The following is a 13,186-nucleotide window of genomic DNA, read 5'->3' on the forward strand; positions in this document are numbered from 1 at the left end:
AAATTTACGATCAACGAGGATCTTTATTTCCGAATCGAAATTTTTTTAAGATTATTCACGAACTAAATATTTCTATCGAATGTCGCAACGAGATTAACGCAAAGGTTAATGCGATTTTAATGAATAATCCTTGCTTTCTGTCATAGAAATAATCACATTGTTTATTTTTCAATAACTACGAAATTATCTCGGATCACGAACGACAGATCGACCGAAGTTTTCTTACGCAAGCGTTACGATTGATCGACGATCGAAGGGAAATCTCCCACGCTGATCTATCGACGGGTGGTCTTCGAGAAAGAAAAAGTAAATGTAGTCGAAGACGAATAATAAAATAAGAAGTAGGACGAAAAAAATATTTCTTCAAAAAAAAAAAAGAAAAAGAAACCGTCGGAATTTGATGAAAACATCATTTTGAAAGAAATCATAAAAAGAATTTACGAATATTCGTTCGATTCGATTAACGCAACGATATCGTCACTTCCGCTAGACGTCCGACCGAAGATCTTGAAATTTGGATTGGCGTGAGAGACTAGAAAAAAGTAGAAGAGAAAAAATGGCGGCAGTAGAAGTCGACTGCAGCAACAGTAACAGCAACAGCAACAGCAACAGCAACTGCTATGGCAATGGCAACAGCAAAAGCAACAGCAAAAGCAACAGAAGAAGTAGGAGCGTCAGAAAGAGGCGGCAGAGGCGGCTACAAACGGCGGTGTTAGCCGAACGGAAAGAACGAAGATAAAGAACGGCGATGCGTGAAGATCTCTGGCTGTCAGTCGGTGGTCAACCGTCCCGGAGGAAGGACGTGTTGGTGTGGTTGCGTGCCTTCCGCTTCGACTTCTACCTTGGCTCGGTTGTTCTCCGCCAACGAGAAACACGAGAGCTCTCCTCGGAATAGGTTAAAGCGTCGAATCGAACGGTTCGTTTGTTCTACGTGACGTCGATGTTCTCATTTCCGCAGGTACGGAAACTATTTCAATTCGAATAATTTCGAGAGATCGACGAGTTTTACAAATGCAAAAAAGAAACAAGGAGAACGCGTTCCTCGAAGAATATATTTCGATGGTGAACGGGAGACTCGACGAAGGGATCAAATTGATTTCAATACACATTTAATGCTTTAACGGTACCTCCTCCGTGAACATTCGAAAAAAATCGCACACCTCTGTGGTGGCCTTGCACGAAAGTCGTAATCGGCCGACTTACGGTTGTTCTCCCGCGTGAGTCGAGTCTCCGAGTCGAGTCGAGTCGAGTCGAGTCAAGTCAAGTTCGAGTTGAGTCGAGTCGAGTCGAGTCGAGTCGAGTTCGAGTCGAGCTGTGCCAGTAAAAGTACCTACATACCTTCGCAAAGATCCACTCCTTCGAATGTGTGTCGTATATGTCGTCAAGAGCAAAGAGGACGTACCTCGATCGAGAAGAGTGCACGATGAGAGGATACCAAGAGTTTTGATATTTTCTTCGTTACGATCTAAGTTAGAAAACGAACAAACGATGATGCGTCCGAGTTGAAGTTTTCATCAAGATTCACGTGCTTCTTCTTTCTCTTTCTTCGAAGATAGACGAATAGACGGATAGAAGTAGATACTTACAATATACATATATATCGAAGGGAGGACAATATCGTCTTGAAAAAATGGCTTCCATGTGTGGCAGCAGTAAAAGTCATCCAGCTTTGACTACCAGCAGCTATTACAGAAGCGGCGCTTACCCTTATCAAGTAAGTCTTTATATTTCTTTTTTTATTATTCCTCTTTGAGGTCGCTCACTAACGTGAAATGTTAAAACGCTTCGACGAGTCTGCTGACGTTCTAGAATCGTATATACAAAGAAAGAAAGAAAGAAAGAAAAAGATATATATATATATAGAAAGATCGGAAGATTAGAATCGATTTGTATGCACGGAAAGAAGTGTTTTCTTCGAAAACGGTACTCCGTGAATCGCGAGTGAGATAATTAAGTCGCGAAACGTGACTACGAAACTCGTTCCTCCGGGCAATCATTAATAATTTATTATGAGAAACGCGACGTAAGTACTTACTTCGGAGTAAATTGTTCGCGTGAACGCCTACGTAATATATGTGTATATATATATATACATATATATGTACATATGTATGTACCATAAGTATGTACTGTATATATATGCACATACCAACCAAGGAATCTTCGATTCTCTTTCTTTCATTCCCAACGCGTTCGTAAGCTTATCAACGTCATTTTATCATTTTATTTTACTTAAATCGTTTTAATACCAACATTTACCCCCTTTATAAAATTTAATCCTCAAATTAACAGATTTTTACTATCTCATATTTTTCATTCATATATTTATATACTTACTTGAAATGTACGAGATTTACCCACAAACGATTACCGTTTTATTAACTTAAGACTTCAATGTTTTTAAGTATAATAATAAGACGAACAATAATAATGTAATATCTATAAAATACAGCTCGATATCGGATAATGACAATTCACGGATACTTGCCATTGGAAATTATCATGATATTGCATCAAACTGTCATTACTGCGAAACGATTTCACCGAATGATGGTCATCAATCTGCACTCAAGTCTAACTCATTTTCCACTTGGCTATATTACAACTTATTATACGGGTATTTATAAAATATACTTTGCGATATCTGTATATTTAAATATGTATATGCGAACGTTTCTATCTTCGATCCTTTCGAAAATAGGAAAATCACGATAATTATCTTTCACGAATAAACTAGTTTATAGATTTCTAGGTCTTGCGAACGAGTACCAGTTAAGCTTTTTTTTAAAAGAAAACTTATGCTCTAACGAATTTGATTTCTCTTTATTCGTCAAAAACTTTAATCGCTCGAATAAACCTAACGCCGAATGTATAAAACTCTTATTTCGTAAGTCTTTAAATTATTTATTTATACAATTTTTTTTTTTCTTTAATAAGCTCGATACACATTCGCTCTTAACAAAAACGATGGATCGATCGGTTAACAACGAGAGTGACGGATAACGGTGACGAAATGCTTCCTCGTTTACCTTCTTTGGAACTCGTTGAACGAATTTCCTCGTTTCTCGACCTCCACCCGAGTGATACTCGTTTAACTATATCGGTGGTAATTCGACGAGTTTGTCAATGAAAGTGAGGAGAGACATCTTTCTTCGATCGAATTCCTCATTTGTATCTACTTTTCTAAGAAACAAAGAAAAAGAAAAATAAACATGTGTTCTACAGCACGGATAGAGAAAGAGAGAGAGAGAGAGAGAGAGAGAGAGAGAGAGAGAGAAAGAGAGATAGAGAGAGGGAGAGAGACAGTAAAAAAATAATAACAAAGTTTATACTCACGATAGACGAGCATAAGCATGTAATTAAATTATCATTTCAAATACGTCTACATAGTATACACATATTATATCAGTATACCTAATAAGTATAATTATATTATACAGTAAGCACAAGTTCACGCGTATGGAAAAAATAAAGAAGAGGGAAAAATAGAAAAAAGAAAAGAAAAGTAAAATATTAAATTACTAAAATATTAAAATATTAAATGAGCAATGAATCTTGTGTCCCGAAAGAGAAATATTTCGGAAGAGGTAAGTATATGAGATAGCACGAGAGAAAGAAAGAAATAAATAAAGGAAGAAAGAAAGAGAGAGAGAGAGAGAAAGAGAGAGAGAAAAGATAAACAAATACGTCAAAGTCGTATTTTAGTTGTTGTTAATACAATACGCGTCGAAACAGCGTACGTAGTCAACCATCCCTTCTACCCTTCGCCCTTAACCTCTCCTTTGTCTGTAGACGAAGTTACACGAGGTAAGAAGGCGACCAACCAAGAGGGGGTTCCAGTTTACGCCATCATAAATCGTTATTAAACGAGCGTTCGCGAGGAGGACGGCGTGTACCCACGTATCCGCGAGGAAGAGAACTTCGGGACCACCCCGCAGACGTATAAAGTCGAGCGTTTGACGCACCCATCGACCCTCGTGCCTCTTTTCTTATATCCGACCTTTGCTTCTGAAAGAGAGAACCACCTCCATCTCTTTTTTTTTTTTTTTTTTTTAAATTGAAGAGAAGAAGTAGAAAGAGGGGAAGTAAAAGGAATGTATTTATCCTGTAAACCAGTCACATCCTTTGTCCTTTTCGAGTTCTTTATTTAGGTTTCGAGTTTGTTTGTATTTCTTGCTTTTAAAAAGGAAGGAAGGAAGGTAGGTAGATAGATACTTACCTACTCTCGAGGGTGTAAACTTTGAATTGTGGGTTAAACATGAGAGAGAGAGAGAGAGAGAGAGAGAGAGAGAGAGAGAGAGAGAGAGAGAGAGAGAGAGAGAATAGAATTGGTATCAATATAAAAATTTACGAATCTATTTTACTCGATCGAAGAAAAGATTTTGATTTTCGAAAGAATTTCAAACTACATAGATACCTAGAGCATGTATTGTAGATACCATAAGGACTACAATGATGATTGTCCCACACCGTAGGTGGAGATTTTTTTCTTTCTTTTCCTTTTTTTTGCTTCTCCTTCTTCTCTTTTTATTTATGCAAGTACCTACCATTTCATCCTTTATCGTTCGAACAACCATCGCGATCTATTATTATGCAGGAGAAAGAGAGAGAGAGAGAGAGAGAGAGAGAGAAGATCCCTCCTATTCTGCGTTTATCCACCTAGCTGCTATTTATACCTCTTCTTTTCCCTCTTTTCTTCTCATTCTCAAGGGTATCCTTTGAAGTAGTTTTATATCCTTGCACGTAGTATATCTACAATTTCTTTAGCTCGAAACCGATCGTCCAGGGTGGTCCTTTTTCAAGGTAAAGGAGAATCCCTTCTCCGACGTTTGCATACTATCTCTTAGTCCATAATACGTAGAACAATTACGAAAAAAAAATTCGAGTATGAAATCGATGTGATCTATGGGGGTGAGGGTGCTAGTATGGATAAAGAAAATTTTTTTTTCCTTTTTTTTTTTTTTTGAAAAAGAAAGATGTCGGAGAGAAAGAGAGATTGGTGTTTCGATAGAGTACTATTAAAAGCGGCATCCGAGGCTCGCGTATAAAACGCAAAGAGATACTTACTTGCTCGGGACCACACGTGTACTTACTTACTTGACTCATCGTGAAAACCTTGGCCTTGTCTTGCATGAAAGCGTTACGTAAGTTCTCTTCGCTTGGTATCGCGTGAAGATGATGATCCAATGTTCTTTCTCCTTCTTCTCATTCTTTCGTTTGTTTCTGTTTTCTTTTCTTGTCTTTTTCTCTTTCTAGATCGCCGACTTTCTTCTTTCTCTTTTTTCTTTTTTTCTCACTTTTTTTCCGCCTTCGTTCATTCCTCTTTACTTCACTTTCATTGAAGAAATCTTTCGCATAAATAATTTCTCAATGAAACGTATCAACGAAGCATTTCTCCTCCCATTCCATTCGAACCACGTGTTTAACTTTTTAAATCTTTTTATCTCAGTTTAGAATTTAATGAGGTCCGATGAGTGAACGAACGTAAATGGTAAAAGTCGTTCGAGGTTACTCTCGCGTTACCGTTACCATAGAGTCAACCACGAACGATAATCGTAACGATAACGATGTGCTTACTCGCCGCGGCAAAATCATACAGCGAGATTATAATTATCTCGTATCTTCCGGGATAGTAACGCACATAGTGATTCCAGGTTAAACGAAATAGCAGACTTAGAGAGAGAGAGAGAGAGAGAGAGAGAGAGAGAACTTCTACCACCTATCTATATCACGTGACTTGGCTCGCGTGATTATGTATTTCTTTTTCCTATTTTATTTCTCCTCCCTTTCTATTTTTTTTACTCTTGAATAAGAAGTAAGAAGTAAGAAAGAAATAAAAATATAAAGTTTAATTTTCCGCGAACAAATCTAAGTAGTTAAAACCATGTATGGTCGAAGGAACGAACATGGTTCTTCCGAAGTTGTAAAAAAAGAAAGAGAAAAAAGAATAAGAAAAAAAAAGGAGTCATTTCCTCGATACGCATGATCTAGTCCGCGAAGGATCATTGACCTTGGAGTAACTATGCGATCGTACAAAGTCTCGGTAGAACGTCTCATCGATGGTCGAAGGTTCGACCAACCGCAAATCCCTTTAGAGAAAAGAAACTTTGCTCTCTCTCTCTCTCTCTCTCTCTCTCTCTCTCTATTTCTTTAACCATGCTGGTTTAACAACTATAATAAAAAAGCACGGGAAGTGACGAGCCAGCTTTATCGAAGGTACAACAATGACAAACGAAGACGAAAACGTGCGAGACGAACTTGAATGGCGAAGAACCAAGGAGGATTTAAATTCCATTAGAAGAAGAAGGGGGTCCGACCTAAAGGTTATTCGGATCAAGGTCGTTTCCATGTCGTCTTCTCGAAGAATCTTATCGAGCGATCTCGCGATCGCGTTCGTGACTCCGAACGAAACTGATCTTTCTCTTTCTTCTCTATGACCACTACGTTCCTTTCGATCGTTTATAAACGATTCGTACGATTCGTCGACGACGGAGAAAGAGCTTGCTGGACCGCCCGTGCGTAAACCTTAAAGAGAAGAATATGAAAGAGAAAAGATAGAGGAAGAAAGAGTATGTCCTTTTTGCGAACACACCAAGGGACCACAGGAATTTGTGGTCCAGACAAATCGATATCTGCTTGGACGTCTTTGAAGAGGATAATACCAATAATCTCTCGCGTGTGTTTTCTTTCTCTCTCTCTCTCTCTCTCTTCAACCAGCACGCTTGCTCGGTCACATTGTAAACTTTACGACTCCCCCGCAATAGCGTTCAAGATAAATCTTGTGGTTCTCCTTCTCTTTTCCTTTTTCACGAGACATGCAACGTCATGTAACCAGACGATAAAATGCATCCAACCGATTTACCGACGAAATATCTCGTCGAAATTAATTAATTTGGAATATAACGATGAAGGGGAAGGATAGAATGGAATAGAGTGGGGAAGGATATAGGGATAATCGATGTTATCCTTAAATCAATCGTCTCGTAATTCATCAAAGATGGCAAAATCAAGTAAGTAATCGATCGTTGTGAGAAAATGTAGAAATCGATATGAGAGAAAAGTGTTGGTGAACCTTAACGAATGGTAAGTATGGGTTATCAAAAATGATTGTTCCGGGTTATATGGGATCGTTTAAACGATTCTGATGTTATGGGAGTTTAGAAAATGAGAATCATATCGAAATCGCTCGAGGTGAGAAAAGAATCGTTCCTATGCTTGAGGATCCTTCAAAGACGAATAAAAAAAAAGACAAGGTGAAAGAAAGAAAGAAAGAAAGAGAGAGAGAGAGAGAGACAGACTATGTTATATATATACGAACGAAGAGATCGCCTCGTTTGCTTTCTTTCTGTCTCTCTTCCTCTTATTTTCCTCATCCCTTCCTGTTTCTTATAGCAAACTGTTACCTCAGAGACGAGACGAGCCAATCTTACATTGACTCGACCGCAGACAGACCGCAAATCTGGTCTTTCTTTCTCTCTTCTTCATTCCCTTCGTCATCGTCTCGATGAGGTACACGAGTCCAAAGTGACATTAAATCCAAGGTGGCACTGACCTAACTGCTTCGCTAGGACCACTAAAGAGAGATGGACCGTTTCCTTTTCTCCCTCTCTCACTCTTTCTCTCTTTCTCTCTCTTTGTTCGTCTCTTTGTGTCTCCTTACACGACGATAAGTACTGTTATTTCTCTGGTATACTTTGCCCCGGAATATCTAATGAATATATGTATATGTATGTACGTGCGTAATTCAGAGAAATAGAGAGAGAGAGAGAGAGAGAGAGGTGAATTAAAAAACATGTCGAATTAAAGCACGACCAAGGTCAAACATTGTGATGGGCATAACGAGTACGAGTATTCGTTTTCTCGTTAAAAAAAAAAAAAAAATCTCGATATATTTTTCCCGATTATAAAGAAATACGAGTGGTACGAACGTCGCGTGTTCGTAAAAAATGTTCACGTCTAACCATTATGGATCCATTAAGATCGAAATCTCGAACGATTTTATATATCTCGTAAGAAAGGGATAAGCACTGGAATCGATTTTGAAAACGCCATTGGGTATGAGTACCACGCACCTGACCTCGAGCGTTAAAACTGGGATCGATCGTTGGTTACGCTCGGTATGCGATCGCGATCTTGATCCTTCGGTTCTTGCACGCGATCCACGATCCTTTCCCATTCACGATGCTCGAGGAAAGGCCATGTATTCGTAGAAGAGGATGGTCCATTACCATGATCTCCCTTATTCCTAGAGCTCTATTCTCTTTTACTATTATCATACTATCTATTATGAGTATGGATTAAGAACGTAACTATCTACCTAACTTTAACTACAAACTTTTTTCTAACGATTATCTCTCGAGATTTCTCGTTCTCCTTAACGATTTGCATAAGTCTTAAGATAATTTTTATATTGCTTAAGTAACTAAGTACTTAAATGAAACGAGGGATGAAGAAGAGAAAAAAAAAAGAAAAAGAAAAGATAGAACGACCAGGAAGATTTCTTCTTTCCCTTCGAGATTAATTTATTATAACTCATAGGAGATAATTAAATTGGTTCGTTAATGAGCCACGAGGAAACGAAATTACCTGTCCACTCAATGGCCTTTCCTTTTTGTTTAGCTACGATCATTACAATGGCTTTACAGTTAGGTTCGGTGAACTCTGTGAATGACTGTGAATATTGGCTTTTGATGATATTCTATGCAACGCACATCGTTAAAAACAAAGAGAAATATAACAGATATAAGTTTGAGTATAATACATACTATATAATTATCTAGATAGTTGATAATTAATACGAGCAAGGACTATGACATAGGATCATCATCCACCGATAAAGTTTTATCCTTTCGTACTATGCTAGAGGTTACGTTCATCTAACTGTAACTATCTACGATTCCAATAGAACGATCTTAAAACGCGATTAGAAACCTTCAATACTCTCTATCTATAATCTATCTACGAGCATGCGTTTATTTCTTCAAGGCTGATAGTTTCTCATAATAATGGCTCGTTCGATCGTAATTTATTCGATCGTAATATTCTCGCGGAAGGTAATACTGAATAATTTCGAATGGATGGTCCACTAATGAAATCATCAAATTCTTACCGACGACGGTGCGGTTATGATATGGCAATAGTTACGTTCCTTTAAGTAAAGGTATTAAGGTACGAGTTAAATCGAAAACACGTGTAATTTCGAGGTTTATACGAAAAAAAAAAAAGAATTAAAACAAAATATATAAAAACAAGAAAGAAAGAAAGAAAGAAAGAAAGAAAGAAAGAAGGAAGGAAGGAAGAGAGAAAGGAAGAAAGAAAGGAAGAAAGAAAGGAAGAAAGGAAGAAACACTCGAGATGCTACATTTTCGATCTCGTGAGTCCTCGGGGCACGATGTTGTAGTCTAGTCAGCGAGGCACGGATTTGCATAGCATTGTGAGAGACGCAGAACGAGAGAGAAAGAGAGAGAAAGAGAGAAAATGTGAACGTAGAAGAAGAAGAAGAAGAAGAAAAAGAAGAAAATGATGATGATGAAGAAGGAAGAGAAGGGAGTACCCAGCATGGAAGTTCCAGGATGACCCGCAGTGCCTGGAAATGCTGGATCTAAAATGGTTAGGGTCCTGAGAAACTCACGAGGTCAATTCAAGTATAGTTACATCACGACCCCGAAGTCTCCCTACCTTCCGCCAAGTTGTAAATCAAGGGGGAAGAGGCTGAGATACGCGCGACTCATGTCCGCCTGCCTCCCTTTTGCTTTAGTTTAGACGACGTTGGGTCGGCAACCTTTTCAAGCTTAGCAAAGGGTAGCTGTATAACGTATAATCTTTCGATTTTCTCTATCTCGTTAATTCGATAAATACTTAGATAGATTTACTCGTAAAAATAATATGGACGTCGAGGAAACGGAAGTTTAGCTCGTATAACATCGATTATTATTGAAATTAGCTCATTCGTAACCATCCGTCGCATTGATATCGTTTGATCGCATATTATTTTGATTATCATCCCAGCAATATTTTTATTAGTTACTACAGTCACTTCTTTCCTACGTGATTGAGATATTTATGAACACTCTCGATTACGTTTATTATAATATTCACTCTCTTTCTCTCAATGAAACCGCATATCGATGGGATTGGTGTTTTGCGATAACCAACAACAGCTATCTACGATAAGCATAAGTCAGTCGTTACACGGAAGGCGTCGCGCCTCGACGGATAATATGCATGCATACATTGACTCTAATTGTTCACTGAATCACTAGTAATTTACTTCGTGGTTAATCGTATCGGTCGTGAAAAAGGAAAAGAAAAAGAAAAGAGAAAAGAAATAGAAAAAAAAGAAAAAGAAGAAAAAGAAACTCGAGAGAAAAACATTCGTTACGAACTGTCTACCATCGCCAATTAACTCGAGCAACTTCTGATTATTATAGAGTCCCTCTCAGCTACGTATATATTTTTCATCGTTCGTAAGACACGTACGATATATATATATATATATACAAACGTACGTAGGTTCGATCGTCCTACGGTTAATTAAATTTGCGATGATGAATCACGATTTCGATTGGAATATTTCTCACGTTACTCCGACAAGACGTTCACGGCCAGCTAGAAAAAGACAGGGCGGAAGCACGTACGTTTATGTTAATCAACGATCGCGCTTGATATTCGTGCATCAAGAAAAGAACTTCCGCTATCTACTTTTGTGCAAACAGATGGATCCTCTAGATGAACAATTCGTCATCGATCTAATGAATTAAAAATCGACCTTGTCTTGATTATTTCACCACGTGCAGAAATCCACTCGGTCGGCGAGATCAAAGAAGATCTACTATAAATCTCGATGGCATGGAATATAAAGGAAGGATTTAGAATAGAAAGGAAGAAAGAAAGATCGAGAGTTCCTCTTTTCATCGAGATGATCAATTTCGAACGATTTAGAAGGAAGACGAAGGAATGCGATGTTTCAAGCTCGGAAATGTAGGAATCCTTTCCGTGCTCGAAGAATATTATCACGATGATCGCTCAGAGTTTCTCGCGAATGAAAGGTGAGGATGAGGGGAGGTAGTTTAGATCTTTTACCACAGGACTCGACGGTTAAGGCAATTACACGAGCGATATAAGGGTCGCGATCTACGTTCATTGTGAGGAAAGACCTTTTTAACAGATATCCTTTTCTATTATATGTATATAACGCGTGAGAACACTTACATCGTTTAAAATAATTCAACTCGTCTTGTCTCGACGATAACAAGCTACGCTATAAAAAAGATTTTTTCTTTTTATTTATTTTCTTCAAATTGATTCTCAAAAATAAATTATTGTGAATTATATTCTTGAGAATTGCGATGGGATGAAATAAGATGGTATATGGTGTGAGAAAAAGTGTTTTCGGTAAGTAAATTTATTCCGTAAAATGGTCACGGGTACGAGCACATCCTCGTTTACGGAGTAAGACAAACGAAATGACGTACGGATATCGCGGATGTTAAAGCGAGCGTGACGTACTGCCGACGAGAAGGAAACGTATGAACTTGGAACGGTCGTCACCGAAGCCGCAAGGTAGATTAATCAGCGGCAAAGCGAAATAAATCAGGATGTTAGTGATAAATCAGGGGGATGCGGACTATCGACTCTTGGCTATTATGGGTTGGCTTTGGGTTCGTACGTAACTAGCCTTCATTACTACAACCTTGGCAGAGAAATGTCCTGGAGTCGAGAGAAGAAGACTGGATATCTCCTTACCCTTCTCTTTTTCCTTTTGTATTATCTTACTTGTCCAGGTCAGAGACACGAAATACAAGAGTGCGAAAGGCGTCTCTAACGAAAAGATCCATAACAATTTTCTTAATGTCATCGACAATTTTTCTATCTCTTTGTCGGACTAATGGCTTTCTTCTTTTTTCTTTGCTTTCTTTCATTCCTTTCTTTTTTTCCCCCTTATTTGTTCTTCCCTTCTTACAAAAAAAAAAAAAAAGAGAGAGAGAGAGAAGAAACGAACGTACGTCACTTTAATTCATTCGATGGGAATGTCGACCGTTCGTCATTAGCCGCATGCAGAACTAACGAAAATATATCTTCACGATGTATTTTCAAATCAAGTAGTTATCCTCTACTAAAGAGGGTTCGACCCTGAACGAGCGTTACGACGCTTACCTACACGCGAAAGTACGTAGACGCGGCGTTCATAGGGTTTCTCATTAAGCCAGACAAGGACGGCAAAGAGGTACGGTGGCGTCCTTGAGAGATCTTTGCACTCCCTCGCCGCTCTTCGCAGTCGCATCTTCTTCTTCTTCTTCTTCTTCTTCTTCTTCTTCTTCTTCTTCTTCTCCTCTTCATCCTCCTATTTTACGTTTTCTTCTTTACCGTCCCTTCGAAGGCCGCGAAATGACTCCGCCCAGGTCATGGACCAAGCACCTGCACTTGCATATATCACCTGTGTCGATAGCCTAGCCAAGAGACTTCTTATCCCTGCTTTTTTTTTTCACTTCTTCTTCTTCTTTTTCTTCTTCTTCTTCTTCTTCTTCTTTTTTTTTTCTTAACTTTTTGTTCCAGACTTCATAGCTTCTTCTTCGTAATCTTTTTCATAGTCGTCTCTACGTCGCGCGTTTTCATTTTAACCATGTCGTTGTCGTTCTAACCAAGTTCTAACCAAGAATGTAAGATACTTACTACGAGGAAGACTCTCCTTTTCCTCGTAATAAACTCCATGAGAAACGAACATCCGCTCTGATCCTGTTTCTAACGATTATCGGCGAAGAAAAGTGCTTAGTTAGATTCAGAATCTTCGATGTTTTACGGATTCGTGTTATCAACTTGACATCGAATTTATCTAATTTATCTGGGTATGTACATATGTTAATCTATATTTTCTAGATATTTACATATGTACCAATATGACGTTAAAAACGATTTGAAAATATTGTCGATATTTTATTCGTTGTTTATCTGATTTTTTTTTTTTTTTCTTTTCTTAATAACTCCCTTAATTTCTGTTAATTTCGAAATAAAGATATCCTCAAAGGTATCACTGGTATCTAATTTCCATAAACACATAATTATAGGTGTACCACGAAAATACAAGATACATTCTCAAACATGTTCTTCTCTCTTGTCTCAAGTATTTATTCAGGTTTGTCCTCAGGGTCGAACAGATCGATCGACCAACGTCGTCCACTTTTTCTCT

General features: G+C 38.2%; 1 protein-coding gene across 1 annotated transcript in view; it reads left to right on the top strand.

Moving 5' to 3' along the window:
- The first annotated feature begins 740 nt into the window (after positions 1-740).
- The window catches only part of LOC122631607, a 23,984-nt gene continuing 11,538 nt past the window's right edge, over positions 741-13,186 (top strand). Inside the window, exon 1 of the mRNA XM_043817520.1 lies at positions 741-1,714. Within this exon, the coding sequence (XP_043673455.1) occupies positions 1,631-1,714 (84 nt within the window). The 5' untranslated portion in view covers positions 741-1,630. The remainder of the gene's footprint in view (positions 1,715-13,186) is intronic.

Source organism: Vespula pensylvanica, chromosome 9, assembly GCF_014466175.1.
Source record: "Vespula pensylvanica isolate Volc-1 chromosome 9, ASM1446617v1, whole genome shotgun sequence".
Taxonomy (NCBI): Eukaryota; Metazoa; Arthropoda; class Insecta; order Hymenoptera; family Vespidae; genus Vespula; species Vespula pensylvanica.